At 39.3% G+C, this 16,244-nt stretch overlaps 1 protein-coding gene across 1 annotated transcript; it reads right to left on the minus strand.

Moving 5' to 3' along the window:
• Positions 1 to 13,478: 13,478 nt before the first annotated feature.
• On the minus strand, positions 13,479 to 15,318 carry LOC147900099 (putative thiol methyltransferase 2). Its single transcript, XM_087376921.1, has 8 exons — positions 15,160 to 15,318; positions 14,894 to 15,024; positions 14,681 to 14,767; positions 14,385 to 14,485; positions 14,201 to 14,300; positions 14,067 to 14,113; positions 13,865 to 13,943; positions 13,479 to 13,772 (listed from the first exon to the last, which is right to left on the minus strand). The coding sequence occupies exons 1-8, from the start codon at positions 15,287 to 15,289 to the stop codon at positions 13,737 to 13,739; spliced, it is 711 nt and encodes a 236-aa protein (XP_087233047.1). The 5' UTR covers positions 15,290 to 15,318; the 3' UTR covers positions 13,479 to 13,736.
• Positions 15,319 to 16,244: the final 926 nt, after the last annotated feature.

Consider the following 16,244-nt stretch of genomic DNA (forward strand, 5'->3'; position numbering starts at 1 on the left):
CACGTGCTCTCTCTCTCTCTCTCTCTCTCTCTCTCTCTCTCTCTCTCTCTCTCTCTCGCGCTCTCGCTCTTGCTCTATGGATTACAAACTAGAGTCTCGAATATAGATGAATTTCATTAAACGTCATTATGCATTACAAACTTGCAAGAGTACAATTTGCCTCAATTCAACTAGGAGGCTCCGAAGTTTGTAAAGGATTCTAAGGTCCAACATCAGTAAATGGATGGGGAAGGGGCTCACGATCCTTAGGTCCAGGCTCAGTAGTTTGAGGGGCTAGAGGAGGGGCCTCATGTCTAAGTTTAATGGATTGTGGAGGCATCTGAGGTTGGGCCTCATGGTCCTCTAGTCCTGTCAAATGAGCCTATTCCTGCTCTAGAGTGAGGTCTTCCATCACTTTCAATCTCTATCCCTCATCTAATTTCTTAGAGCTTTCCTCCTCGGTGCTTTTCTCTTGTGGTAATGAGGATGCGCATTTAAGGAGATCTACGATCATCCTAGCTCTGAAGTTTAACACAAATTGATCATCATAGCTTTGTTTTATCATCTGCAGAAATGCAAACAAAACTTTAGTTTCAAGTTCTGTGTTATATTATGTTATGTATAAATTTTAAATGCATCAATAATGTACTTGCCTCCACTATATCTCCTGACAAAAAAGCCTCCAAAATGTACTTGCTATTTATAAGGACCCTGCATCCACAAGAGTGGGCATCGTACTGTTGTGGTGTCTGTGAACCATCCAGTTGCTTGTAAGAATAAAATTATTCTAATTAATTTTAAAAAAGTACTAAGAGGGCAAAGGATTTTATGTCTTACATCCAAATGTAGCGGTTTCATTGCACCCAACTTAAGTGGTTTGTTTTTACAAAAATCGATTGCAAAAGATAGTCTCTTCAGACCACTGCAAGTTGCATATGCGAGTGTGAACAACTTTCTACAAACTAAATACTTTGTTATTTTTAAAAATTACGATACTTATTTTATGCATTCAAAAATTCACTTACAGATCGATCTCTGGATGAGTATCTGTAACTAAATTGAAGCAGAAGCATCCTTTTGATGGCACATGGATACAAGCTAAGCTCCAATGTCGACTTCGTTTGACAAATGCGGTAAAGATTAGCATTTGTGGATTGAAAATAACAATCTAGCTCCTTATGCAATGTACTTACTAGTCACTTAATTTGAATGGTAAGGGATGATAATTAGGTTCACAGATTCAAAATTGCAATATGTGAACCACTTCGCAAGCTGGTCTATTGGCTCCTTGAGATCCCTCATTTTGAAGGAGATAGCTGGGTCCACAATATGAACCATACCTTGAATCTCCTCATGTAACTTTTTTTTTAGTAAGCTACAAATCAATAGAGGAATTTAGAATAGTGTTCAAAATAAGTGGTTGTGTAAATCGATATATAAAAAGAAAAACCTACTTGAGTCCTGCAAGGATAATTGTATCGGTAACTTGTCCTACTCTCTCTGTGATTGCTTTGAGACAATCTTCTGTTAGGATAAACTCTTTGATTGACTCTGCATCTACAAAACTTATCCTTACAGTAGCAGGTCCCAGTGTATGTAGACACTCAAAAAGATGTAGCTCTAGCTTTGCAGTATCTAGATTAGTGGATGAGGTACGAAGACACTTGGTTTCCTTATATTTATTCCTCTGTACCTCCTTGAAGGCTATTTTTTCTCTTGTTTTTATTCCATGAGTCACTTGAGTGACTTCCTCTATAGCCACCTCATCTTGTTTTGGTGTTCGAGCAGGTGGTATAAGCAAAATGTCTCTCATCTTCAATTGTGTCATATCTGTAGCCTTTAGGAGTTTGTCGTATCTCTATCTCACCATCTTTAAAGTGGTGATATCTTTTGCCATGATTGTCACTCGGGCTACAAGAAGAAATGTATCCTAGAAAAACTCTATGAAAAAGTCTTCAGTAGCTAACTGCAATGCGCAAACAGCTATTCTTTGCCACCGGTATTCGAGGCCTATAAAGTTCATATCATCACAAACTTCCCTAACAAACCTTTGAAAAGGAATGTACATAATGTAATTGATTGTTGATGTGGTAAATAGTATGTAATTAGTCAATAATCATGGTAGAATGTGATTAGACACTAGTATGTGATGGGGGATGCATCACCCCAAAAAACAAAAATAAAAAAAAGCCCTCAAGGGCCCCTGGTGCATGCAAGTGCGACTTTGGGTCAAATGCCTACGCACACCAGGGCCCCTCGGGGGCTTTTTTTTGTTCTTTTCTATGTATTTGTTTCTTATGTGTGTGATGGGTGTGTGTGTAAGTGATGGGGGATGCATCCCCAAAAAAAAAACAAAAAAGCCCCCGAGAGGCCCTGGTGTGCGCAGGTGTAACTTTGGGCTAGACGGGGACCCCGTCTAGCCCAAAGTCACACCTGCGCGTACTAGGGCCTCTCGAGGGCTTTTTTAAATTTTTTTTTGTATTTTTTTATTTGTGTCTGTGATCGGGGGGTGTGTGTGTGAGAGGTGTGTGATGGGGGTAAGATATGCCCCAAAAGAAAGACATATCCAAAAATAAAAAACCCTTGAGAGGCCCTAGTGCGCGCAAGCACAACTTTGGGCTAGATAGGCTTGTGTGACTTTGGGCTTGACGGGGACCCCGTCTGGCCCAAAGTCGCACTTGCGCACACCAGGGCCGCTCGGGGGCTTTTTTTATTTTTTTTCATTGGGGGATGCATCCCCCATCACTTACACACACACCCATCACACACACAAGAAACAAATACATTAAAAAAAGAAAGTGCCTATGTCATGGCCACCTTCTGATCAAAGACGCAAAATTTTTGCCCAAATCGATTTGCTTCTTCATGCTTGAAATGTGTCCCAACAGAAATATATATTAAATTTTGATGTCTATACAATATTTCTTGTATATTGCATTCAATAGATGCACTTTTTACAAAATATTTGCTTGCTTAGCTTTAGCTACTATTGCTGCTCTCCTCTGAGTTGACAAAATAGTGGGTTCACTGAAAGATTCTACGAGCTGCCTAGCATCATAAACACTAGCCGAAGCACCCATAGCAGCAACCGCCATGATTCTTCCTACTAGTTTCTCTCCAAAAGTAGATAGTGCCAAGTCTCGCCTCACCAAAATACACTTGCGCGCAGAAGGGGGTAAAGGCACAAGGGAGACTAGTTTTGAAAGTGCCCTACACTTTATCATCTCCTCCTTCCCATAAGGGGAGAACAAAGTATGGAAGCACACTAGGCTATGGCACTCGAACATTCCCATGTAGTGTCCTAGTGCTGGGTATTAGTATTGCTAGTGATAGAAATAATACCACTAGTAGCCAAACATGATACCGATAATAGACACTAAGATGCTGTCACCTCGACCCCCTTTACGTGTCGCAAACTTATCAACTTCGATGACATCTTGAAAATTGAGATAACATCAGTAATCTTCTTAATGCCAAACTAAGAACATAAATTCATTCATATTGACAAAATATCATGAGCTTACAAATGTGTGGGTAGCATCTTGATTGTCCATTCTTGGCCGAGTTATATTGATGGAGCTTTTGCTCTCATTAATTGTTGGAGGTGGTGCCAATGATGAGGCCTCTGTAGTATTCTCAAGTCTTTGGCATTTCTGCGACCTCTCTGCCTCCAATCTTTCTTGGACCTCACGGAACTCCGTCTCTATAACTGTTGCATTAGTAAAATCATGCATTTCCTCCCACATAGTTAAGATCGGATGCTCTAAAGTGTTTGTAGGTGCCGCCTATCCAACCCCTCTTCTGGGTAACCTAAGTTACTACTACTCTCCCAAGCGGAGAGTGCCCCCAGTACTTCATCTCTCAAATTTTTAATATATTGAATGTCAATCATCAATAATAAATATTCTCTATTTTCAATCAAAGGGTTTGCATCGAAACCTCATTCGTCATACCTTCTTCCTCCTCTTTTTGCTCTCCTTCCTCCTCTTCCTCTTCTAGTTGTCCTGTGGGGGATGATGTCCCACCTGCTTCGGGAACCACAACCAACTCTGTCGTCTGCTCTATTTCTGTTGTGTGCTTTCCCTTGTCCAAAGTTGCACCAGACCAATCTAGAGCAACGGCGGCTTCCCCAACCACATCAGGATTCTCCTCAACATCCACATCTTGCCCTACTGCTAGAAGAAGAGGTGGCTCTACATTGATGAATGAAGGTGCATCTGTGTCATCCATTTCCAAAAGAATTACACAATAGGCTATTTCCAGGGATACAAAACGAGTTCCTATAGGACACACTTGCAGATCCAACTCTTCATCCTTGGAAATCCTTCTAAAACTTTTTGGACTCAGGGATTTGCAAATTCCTTGAAACCTAAACTTGAAAGTGCTATCAGCTCGACGACAGTCAATGAGGAGATTCACAAGAACCCACTGTACTCTATCTATGTCTAGCCAGATCAGGTAAGGCTTGATTTTCTCTCTCACGTAATCTACCACATCTCTAAAGAGATCTAGATGCTTGTGGATTGTGCCGTGATGACATCTATTTGACGATCAAAAATGTCATACAACTTTGCCTCTCTACTTGAATGACGAGTAGAAGCAAGGAAGTCATGGTATGCCTCGCGGGGTGTGGCCATTAGAGGTTTGTAGGTGAGGACAATAAAGGCTATGTCATACCTAATGGCCCTTTATATAGTTGACTTCAGTCTCTTTAAATACCTTAAAGATTCGACTACAATTTAGGTAATAAAATATTGGACAATGTAATATATTGGCCTAAATAATTTGCCATCATATTCCACTCTCGCCTCCCCCTGCCACCCAAAATAATGGATTTTGTTTTTTGGAATTTAGGGGGGCCTATGTTAGTACAAATGACATCACACTTAACAAAAACTATTACATTTAGTAAAAACTATTACAATATAGTTTCAAAACTTTTACATTTATTCAAGTGCTATTAAACACACTTTAAAAACTATATCATATTTTCAAAACTATTACAACACACATAAAAAACTACTAATTTTATTAACTATACTCATTGCCAGCACAAATGACATCACACTTCAAAAACTATTACATTTATTCAATACCAGTATGAATGGACAAGTTACAAGGAGGCTTCCATTTCTCAAGCATTGATGTTCCTTCGAGTCGCCTTCTCACTATCTTCCCATTTAGTGTAAAGAAAAAATCACTATCATTAAAGGTGACAACGATGTATTCTCGAACGTGCTTCAAGCTCCAACTACCTGTGACCTCAAGATATTGGATATCCCCATTGGGCATATGTACCTCTATCTCTGTGGTGTCAACTACATCACAATCCATAGGTATCCATGTGCCATGATTATTTTTCCAACGTTTGTAAGCGTATCTTATGTAGCAAATACTCTGCACTACTTGATATCTTATTATTGTATTTTCTTTAGTAAGTATACATAAAAAATGGTCTCCCTTCTGCAAACCCTCCCCAACATCCCACATTGAGTATAGAAGATTTGTTAGATATCAATGCTCCACTCTTGTGTAACTACATGGGAACCAGCTAACTCTACTTGTAAGCCCCCCATATGAGGCGAAGGCATTTGAGTAGCTCGATTATCAGGTAGGTCCTGGTTTGGACACCAGATGGGAGCCATGTGTGGCCTGATGGCTAGACGGAGTTGGCACACTGCCAACTAGGCTACATGCAAGTGCAGAAAGGCATCCCATGACTGACCGCATTGAGGGTAGATGGAGCATTTCTTGGGGTAGCCCACTCTCGGGTTGTGGGGCCCATTTGTAGCCTCAGATGATCTCTGATGGCTCTGGGCCGAACGACGATCGTAGGTTAGTTGCTCTATTTTGTGCTCCAGTTCTATCATGTAGTCGGTGGCCCAGTCGACCGTTTTGGGTGGACTGTGTCGCTCACCCAATTAGGTCTAACCGACTATGATTGGTGGCTATATAAGAGCGAGCCCATGAAGCCCATTTCATCACTGGCTACAGCAACCCTGATTCCTTAGCATCCAGCCTCCGTCCTCTAATGTTTCCAGCTTGCCATCGAAGCTTCTTTCATAGGAGCACACGGCTGGGAGGCAGCGCCATCTATTCTATTAGTTCTACAATAATCAAAAATTTGATTCTCCATACTATCTGCTTTTTTGTCTTGTGTACGAGATCCTATTATTGATTTGAAAAAATAAATAAATGTAATGGAGGGCAGGGCATGAACCAACTAACACCCATAGATTTTGAACCGAAAGTAAACTTCATTCATGATTGAATATCTGATCTCATATTCATTCTAAATGCATCTATAGAGAATGGATAGGAGGAGGCCATTCTGGACTATCAAAGTTAGGGAGAGGAATAGCACAGAGGCTTCCATATGCACCTTCTCTTTGAAGAACTTAGTAACATGAATTATAGAAAAAAATACTAGACTTTGTCAAGGAGGCAGCACTCCATCTTGAGAACATTAATCCCTCAATATTTGAATGGAAAGCTTGAAATATTACCTGTGAGACTATCTAGAGGCTAGGTTTCAACTTTGGTAGAGGGAAAGATATCTACATAGAAAGCAAAGAAAGATGTTAATGCACCAATCAGTCTGTCTCTCTCACTCTCTACCTATCTCTCTCTCTCTCTCTCTCACACACACACACACACACACACACACACACACACACACACATACCTCTCTTTGTCTCTGTCTCTGTCTCTCTCTCTCACTCACTCACAAATCTCTCCCCTGTACTATCTCCCTCTAACACCCCTCAACCCCCCCATCTCTCTCTCTCTCCCTCCCCCCCTCCCCCTCTACTCTCACCACAAGACACCCTCTCTCAAAATGCATGCCCACATTAATCATTAGAATACACAATTGAACTGAAAATGAAAAAAAGTTAATGTAAAAGAGAGATACAATTTGAAGGAAAGCAAGTTTGACTAGCAGGATCCAAGTTCATGTCTCGAGCCATGTACGTGTGCTGAACCTTCACCTTAAGTCCTTCTTTTGTATTACAAAATCCAATAATGCGACCCTTCCAATGCTTCTCTTTCTTTGCTCTATCCTTTCTAGAAACCTTGAATGGTGGACCTATCACAAATGGTTGCATTGTGACCCATGACATTAACCTAAACTCTTAAGGGATCCAAATATCACTGTTGTCCTTCAAAGTGCGACCCACACAAGATTGAATTGATAGATTTGGCCTAGGGGAATGGGAGTGCTTCACCATTGTAGAAATAATGGGAGAAACCAAAGATAAAGAGGTTGGGAGGAGGAAGAGGTTGAGAGGAGGAGGCTAAGAGGAGGTTGAGAGGAGGAAGAGGTTGGGAGGAGGGCTGAGGAGGAAGAGGTTAGGAGGAGGTAGAGAGGAGGAAGAGGTTAGGAGGAGGTAGAGAGGAGGAAGAGGCCTAGAGAAAGGTGGGGAGTCAATGGCGATAGTTTGGCAAGACTCCTGGGAGGAGTTTGGGGTGCTAGGGACACTTGGAAATTTTCAATTTTTTGGAGGGAAAAAAAAGTCGTGGATTTGGGGGCCTACCAAGAGAGCTAGGAGGGTATGGGGACCATCCAAAAGTGAAAGGGGGGAGTAAATGCCTCAAGAGGTGGTGGGGGCAAGAGAGAGGCAAGTGGAAGCCTAGTGGGGACCAAGGAGGACTCTCCACCAATGAGAGGCCAATATGGAATCCTCCATTCTTTTAATGCCCAAGCCTTCCCATTGGCTGGTTTGCTAATCACAAATCTTAATGGACTAATCCAAGAGGTCCTTTTTGAGTCCAAAATTCCCCTAATGAAGGGTTTAAAGTGCCTGGGTTAGACGTGGGTAAATCCAAGTCACCTAAGATTAAAGGGTTGTGCAATCTAGCATCAAGGACAAGCCACCAAATGTGCTTTTCCGATTGCACAATAAAATCTTCCCTAATTTCCTTATCTTTGGCATGTCTGAGGGATTTATTCATCAAAGTAATACTAACCCTCTCCAACTTCTGGCCTTTTACAACCTCACACTCATCCAATTTGATAACGAATACTAACTTTTCTTCACAATCTGAAAGGTTAAAATATTTACATGATTAGAAAATATTTCAATAAAAATTCCAGCTCTATAAACAATATAATTTTAATGTACCCCATGATTTCATGTTGTAATTTAACTCCACCATTGCAGCTTGGACCCTACATACATCCAAAAAAACATTATTATGCTTTGTGTACTCAAAGGTTCTTGGTCCTTGCTTTGCCCATTTGATAGTTGGTCCTCCTTTCTTTTTGCTATGTTGGACATTTGTCTTGTTTGTGCCTTCTAACGTCATGCTTTTTGAGAGATGTATAAATCCACCCAACAAATCTTGAACAACAGAATTTGTTTCTTTCCTTGCATTTCTAACGTATGTTGGTCTCCACAATAGAGGATTCTTAATGCCTTGACCTCGAAGTGCATTTACAAAGACATTATACATAGCTAAGTACCCTTGCCGGCTAATGCCAATAGCATCACATGCATGGACAACTTTCGATGGATCTACAAGATTCTCTAAATCAGTTGTGCAACCTCTTGTAATATTACATGTCGCAATGCATGCCGACGAGGGTCCCTGAGAATAGAAATGAATTCTTTCTTCTTAACTACACTCTTTACCGCACAAAGTTTGTCAGAGGAATTTCTTCCAATAACCTCCTCCATAAAATTTCTGTAGAAATCATGATAACATTAGAAAAATAAATGACTCATTTGTAAGTAATTCTTCATAATTACAAAATAATCCAAATATACATACCTTGTAGCTTTTACCCTGCGTTTCCTTGCTCCACCACCATATGCCAAGCTCTCCATTGGTTGCATGGGCTTGATCCTATTCTTGTAACCTAGAGGGGTTCTTTTATCCTCTATAATCTCCTAGTCAATGTAGCAAGCTCTTGTTGGATACATCAAGCCTTTTTCAATAGTTTGTTCTTCTCATCTATTAATCTTGTGATTGTCTCTTGTGACCTCTCTTTTGCAATTTCTGAGTCCTGATAATACTTTTTCTAATGCAGCAATTGCTTTCTTCCTTTTTTTTTTTGGTCGAGGCTTCCAATCAAATCCAATATACAAAAACACCAGCTTTTCGATGATTCTACAGAAAGCATGCATTGTGCATATATGTATATTACACAAAGGAATATCAAGAACTACTTTGAATTCAGGATCAATCTTGTCCCTATTAGGAGCTTTTCTCCACCATTTAGGATCCATGACATGGGCTAGCTCCTTGTAGTATAGGCATGGAGATTTTGAATTACCTCCTTTGCTTATGTTGAACATACATTTGAGGGTCTTGAGGTCCCCTGCCATATGCCAATCAACTTGGAAATTACCCTTGCCTTCAACATGAAGTTGACCTCCTTGAACCTGGTTTTTGATGACTTTTGGTATTTGGTATGGTGAAACATCCAAAACAAGATTTGGTGATCCTCAGTGTTTACCTGCCATTAAGAAGAAACTATATTGAAGCATCCAGGTATAATAAATGAAATCAAACAACAATATATTTGAAAAATGAAAGTTGACGCTTACCTCAAATGCCCCCAACCACCAAATATGCTTCTTGGATTGTACACTGAAATGCTTTGAGTTTTCTATAGTGTGATTGATGTATCAAGTGCCCTATTCATAAGTGTAATGGTCACTCTTTTAATCTTTTTCTCTTTCACAATTTCACATTTATCCAAATTTATGACAAATATAAGCCGTCCCTGACACTCTTCAAATGTGATTCTGTAGAATTCAACCATCCTTTTCTTGTAATTGTTCAAGATCAACGAAAATATTATTCCAAGGATTATACATAGTGGTCCCCTTACTACCTTCAAATACATCCTCAATATGCAACCACTGACCAATAAAATCATCTACTTGTTTGTTGAGTGAACCTCTTAAATTCCAAACTTCTGTAGGATTTGGAAGCAGCACACATTTGATCCTCTGGTCTTTAAACGTTGATGACACTGCATTGAAAATCAAATAAAAACCTTTCTTGCTAACTCCACTCTCATCGAGAGCCTCCTAAATTAAGTTTACATCAACTTTATTGCTTTCCATGAACTGTTGCACAACATTGCGTTTGATTGTTTCAAACTTCTTTTCCTCAATCATCCCTTTTGCAATAGTCGTTGAAAATAGACCTTTCATTTGTTTTACAGGAAGAGCGTTCAGATCAACATTCTCCTTTTGGGGCTCCAACACTTTCCTATAAATCGGATGCATAAATAAGAGTTAACAAAGGAAGATTCACATAGCCCAGCATTGTAAATAGTAAACGCTTTTAGCAATCTCACACTTTAAACAATCTCACCTTACTACTTGTACTCAACACTTGCATCCTCCACTTCCTGCTTTCAATTCCGCAATGTTGTGAAGTTTTCTACTTGTAAGCTTATCTCCCAAAGGGGTCGCTTTCAATCTTGCTTTACATAGCTTCTCCCTCGTCTTTGTATGTTCTTCAATTTCATTATGCAAAGAATTCACATTTGGATTCTTTAGCAAAGAGTGAATTATATCTAAGCAGCTGGAACACTTCCTTTCATTAAGGTGAGGAGCAAGAGAGGAAGTCAAGCTGACAAAAAGGCTCCTTAGATGGACAAAAAAGTCACACAAATAGAGAGGGCTTGCCTACAAATCTAGAGGCTAGGGAGAAGAGAAGATTGTCAAGGGGCTTTGGGATATCTCCTACATAGACTCTAGTACAGTTTAAGAAGAAGAGAAATAAAAACATTTAATTCTTAAACTTTGACAGCATGTAAAACTAAAAGTTTCACCCTTTGAAAATATGCCTCATCCTTAATAAACCATGTGTGCAAACATGTGCTTATACACACATAGAGACATGAGAGTACTTATGCATACTTATGGCATGTGACAAGTAAGTTTATGACAAGGATGCTTGAATAATGCATGGATGGTCAAGCTTCCATATAGTTCATGAGTGGAAGATATAGAAATTGGAATGACCTCTACATATGTTTGAAGTAAAGAATATATCTTATAGGCAAATTCTATTATTTTGGGATGTTGAAGGGAAATGGGATGTGCAAAAGATTTCAAGCCCATAGAATAGGATATCTTCCAATTGTTTATGACCTATCCTTATGCTAGGAGAAAATGGAAATCTCTTTAAATTGAAACACGTGTATGTGTTAGCATATGTACCTCTCTCTCTCTCTCTCTCTCTCTCTCTCTCTCTCTCTCTCTCTCTCTCTCTCTCTCTCTCTCTCTCTCTCTCTCCCTCCCTCTCTCTCTCTCTCTCTCTCTCTCTCTCTCTCTCTCTCTCTCTCCACACACACACAAATATTTAACTAGACAATAAAATTATATAGTCCATTTTCATGTGAAAAAGAATATAAATATTTGGAACCCATTCAACTTTGTGATCGGGGGAGAAAAAAAAGAAGCAATGCATATATAAAGAGTCGAAGGATTTTTGACAACCTTGTGAAGGCACTCAAGTTCAAAGTTTCATCCTTAAAACTACTAGCATTGCACATAATCAATAGTATGAATCCCAAGAGTTCAATTTCTTTGGTGGTGGTGTAAAATGAATGTTAACTCAACAAAAATTTCAACATTTTGGCTTATCTAGGTGTTTTGAAGATGAAAAATTCAAGTTTTTTGCTTCTGGGACTTGGGGAATAAATGCACCCTACCTATTAATTTTAAAATATTGCATAAAATTACTCCTGTCATTAATATATTTCTGTAAGTTTGAAGAATAAAAATACCCCACATTTTGAACATTCATGGTACGCTTACATTTGGACCCAAGTTGGACCCTCTGAGACTATTTATGATATAAGGAAAATTGAATGGGGGGTTAAGAAATCAAACTTGAATGACACTATACAATTAGTGGATTAAGGTATGAAGTTGCATTATGCTCATCAAAATGCAAATCATTACAACACTAGATATGAAGTCACATTATGCATGTTTTAAACGTGAATCATCAAGGAATCATCCTTGAATCTAGTTATATTTCTTACAAAACCCATGTAATCTAGCTATATCTCTTACAAAACCCATGTTTTATCCCTTCATGTCATAAATGGATATAGATGCATCCAACCTTAGTCATTTTTATGGACGGATATGATGCCTCTAGGTGCATGAAGGTATTAATATATTAAGTATCATGACTAACGTATTGTGGAATATCTGGTGTCTAAGATAGATGACACATATTTATTTTCTTTTAAAAATATTATCCTCACACACCCATTGAGTTGTCATGAATAATGTATTGTGGCATATCTAGTGTCTAAGATATAGGAAACCTTGAGATGTTGAAAAGAAAAGGAAGCTGTCACTCGTATAGGTCACATTTGAGCTAAGTGCCGCATCTACATGTTGTTGGTCTATCTTGCTTACATGCACACATGTCCGAGCATAGGGAGTGTTCATGAAAGACTGTTTGCAAAGTTTTAAATAATTCATTAACTATTAAAAGGCCAATTTTTGTAAGCAGTCATGAGGTATATATGCATTGCTTCAAATTTAAAAACCATGAAGGTAGTTTCAAGCATCACTTCCAATTCAGAATTCTCAAATGAAAGAGAGTATTTCAAAGGTCCAAAGGCTTAAATTTTGGATATGTGGCATGCTCTTGGTCTCCAAGTTGCCAAGTGTCGTCATTTTTTTTTTCCTTTGTCCATGGTTAATAGGTAATAGATAGATATATTATGTCCAATGTGCTTGATAAAAACCTCATTTTCTATATAGGAATCATAGATCCTAATTCATTCTCCATATGCAAGCTCACATTTCCTAGATAGGAACATACTTGGGCTACATAGGAAATACACTTCCCTACATAGCAAACTAAAAATTCATATAAAAACTCACATTTCCTACATAGCAATATACTTATACTATATGGGAAATACAATTCACTATATAACAAACTTAAAATCCAATCTATTCTCCATATACAAACTCACATTTACTAGATATCACAATATAGATAATCAAAATTCCTATATAAGAAAGGCAAAATCCACTTGATTCTCCATATAAACGCTCACATTTACTGGATAACTATATAGCAAATACAATTCTCTAGACAAAGAGGAGAAAATGGCTAGTTCTATCTAGCAAATATGCATGAATTTCCTAGTTTAGAAGCACTCCACTCTATAGAGATTGGTCAAAAGTTCCTTGTGTTTGTGCTTTTGCTCATGTAAATATTACCTGGTGCTATAGAGTACTCTTAAAAAAGTTTGCGCGTATATCTTATTGATGAGGGATTCCTCAAAATAATTTATATGAGTTTGTCTTGTTATTATTGTTTTAGTTTATAATGTTTTAGTTTTTTATTTGTTGAAATAAATGATAACAACAAAAAATATTAAAGTTTTTAAAGTAGATTATTACTTAGTGCTATGATGTGTTCTTAGCATGGTTAGTGCTAAGGTGTGGTCATATTTTGAGGTGGTTTTTATTCATTGTAAGGATGCAATATTTACACAAAGATTGATTAAAATTTTTAGTTAGCTCTTCATTTAATATGAAAAGAAGAAGAAAAAACTCCTAGGCACTCTCATAGAGTATTGCCACTCTCTCGTGGAAAAGTGAATGGGCATTAAACATTGTAATTACAAGATAGATGAAGACTTAGTGGAGAGCTTCTTTTAAAGCATTTGTAAAATGGTAAAAGTTTCTACGAGAATAGCTCAAGTTATTGGGTGACTGCGAGATGTGATGACAACACTTTCGTATGATAACTTGAGTTCACACTCTCTTCCAGCGACCCACCATCTCCCGTCCCTGTAGCCCATCGAGATGATCAGCCAACCGTCAATCTTCTCGAACTGTCAAGCTTCTGGAAAATAATCACGAAGCCTTTTAACGATACCCACCTTGCGCGAATCAACCGCTAAGTAATTATCCTTGCAGTAGAAGGCTTTGAAGCCCAATGGACGCAGCACCTCCTCATACCTGCAAATTATCATACTTATCGCTTCAGTGTCGAACTGCCTGCAAAGCACTACAGAGGCAAAGGGTGCTACGGAACTTGGAACTCGTGAGAACTCGGAATAGCTAGGACATGAATCCACTCACGCTTCTTTTGACACGGCGTATGGAGGACCTCCCTGGTGATCGTCCAGCTGCGAAAGAAGAATCGCGTCAGGAAACTTGCATCTAGTGACACATAATTTAGATAGCTTCAAAAGGTGAGCAGGGAGTAAACATACTGGAAACATCAGCGTAAGCAGCTCCCCGCCGGGTGCAAGCAGTTCCGCCATACGCTTGCCCCATGCTGGCCTCATAGGCGGTTCCATCGCACAGAAAAACCTGAGGCCAGTACGTACAATTCAGTCACTGTTTTATTATAGCTGGAGAGATACGTTGAGCTCAAGCCAAGGTGAGGAATCTTACGTATAATCGAAAATGAGGTCAAATGCCTCAACATGATCCCATGTATAGAAGTCGGCGTTAAGAAACTCCACCCATTCGCCATTTGGGGAAGCAGCCGCCATCTGTAACGATCGACACCATGCTAAACACTTAGACATCATGCCACTATTCACGTAACGATGCATGGACTGTGATACTGGCTAATGCCGCGAGACTTGGACTGTTCTTACGAGATTAACGTGCTATCAAGTAAATATGCAATTCGCACGACGTTCGTGAAATCATGTTTAGGAACATGTAATTGCTGCTCTACGAACCTCGTTGGCACGTTTAAGAGCCTTTTCGGAGATGTCCAAGCCTACAACATGTCGTGTTGGACTTGCAAGGGCCAGTACATCATATCCCTGCCGCATGAAAGAAGAGATTAGACTGAATGCAAAATGTACGTAGCAAAATCATATTTGAATCGAGCTCGAGATACGTTTGTCATGGACAAACAACAATCTATCGATCGTCCGTTTATTGCTTACCGAACCACACCCAGGAACTAGTGCCCGCCCTTCTGGAAGTGAGCCTTCTTTCGCAAGGTGGGCAATGACCAGAGTTACACCGCCAACGTCCCACGGAGTTACATCTTCTTCCCAGCATTTATCCCAGAAGTCTTTTTGAACAGGCGAGAGAAACAGGTCATGCAACAAGATCAACTGTATTAAACAAAGAATGCGTGCAGCAACGAGATCGAAGAACGACGACGGTGGCAGTCAGATTACTGGGGTGGGAATAAGTAATCTTATACCCATTGGCTTGCTATTGACGAGCTCTCGAACTTTTGCTTCGGTCTTTGTGAGGTAAGGGAACAATGCGCCTTGGATCTTGTTCCCATGCTCGTCAACGAGGAGGTCAGTTTCGGAAGGAATGGGAGCCATATCGATTAGCGAAATGAGAGGAGGATGCAAATTATAAGGAAAAGCAATTGAGCCAAGGAATTCGCATGGAGAAGCGAGGGAGGTGGAGTGGGTATTTGTGAGCGAATTGTTAAATCATATGGCATCAAGGGGGTTTGATGAACGGAGGACACGCGTATGAATGCCAACATGCTTGCGTCATTCGTGACGCCCCTTGCCCTTCTATCCAATTAAAATCAAGGTGGTCTTTCCACTTGCAAGTAGAAATTTCTTGCCAGATAGCAACCTCCTCAGTCCTCCGAGCTCTCCAATCTTTTCATGTTAGATTCTTTCATTGAAAAATCCCACCTAGGTTCTTTCACTCTTTGATTCATGGGATTCTAGCTTCCTTTCTTCTTTGAAAAATCTACATTTTATTGCTTGTCAATTTTAAGGAGCTTGCTAGATCCAATACCCCTTCTTCTAAAGGCACATATTAAGTCCAATCATACAATTTTTGGGTGGACTCTTTTCTTGAACCTTCTCTCTCCTCAAATTCACAAGCCAACATTGAGTCCGTTGTAGTCATAGTTATAAGATAGGCGTCTTAGGTTCCCATACTTTTTCATATGTCATTGACATTCTTAATGACATAGTCATTAGCGTAAAAGAAATCCAAATCGAGTGAAGATCAATTGACATAACATTCAATGACACCCAAACTTAAGTATTAATGTAGAATGGTAAACAATTAGCACAGGATAAGATTTCCTATATTCTGTGAGAAATTTGAATTCACTAGACTTGATGGAACCCTACGTTAAAGTATAGACATGCCACTCTAATATAACATACTCGAATATGTTTTTGATTGGAATCAAATTATGCAAAATAGTCTCAACAACAATTAGCTTTATGTCTCGTGGACTTCGTACATGGAATGTTTCATATCCCTAGAAGCAAAAAATTCAATATACATAGCTAAACATGAATAGAT

The sequence above is a fragment of the Dipteris shenzhenensis genome, chromosome 7 (assembly GCF_047967505.1).
Source record: "Dipteris shenzhenensis isolate YYH24624 ecotype China chromosome 7, Dip_SZ_1.0, whole genome shotgun sequence".
Lineage (NCBI taxonomy): Eukaryota > Viridiplantae > Streptophyta > Polypodiopsida > Gleicheniales > Dipteridaceae > Dipteris > Dipteris shenzhenensis.

Excerpts from the sequence above, each read along its gene's own strand:
- LOC147900099 (XM_087376921.1), bottom strand. The coding sequence starts at position 15,289 with ATGGCTCCCATTCCTTCCGAAACTGACCTCCTCGTTGACGAGCATGGG. Across the intron at positions 13,944-14,066 it reads TACGCCGTGTCAAAAGAAGC|GTATGAGGAGGTGCTGCGTC; the intron begins GTGAGTGGATTC and ends GATAATTTGCAG. Across the intron at positions 13,773-13,864 it reads TAGCGGTTGATTCGCGCAAG|GGACGGGAGATGGTGGGTCG; the intron begins GTGGGTATCGTT and ends GATGGGCTACAG.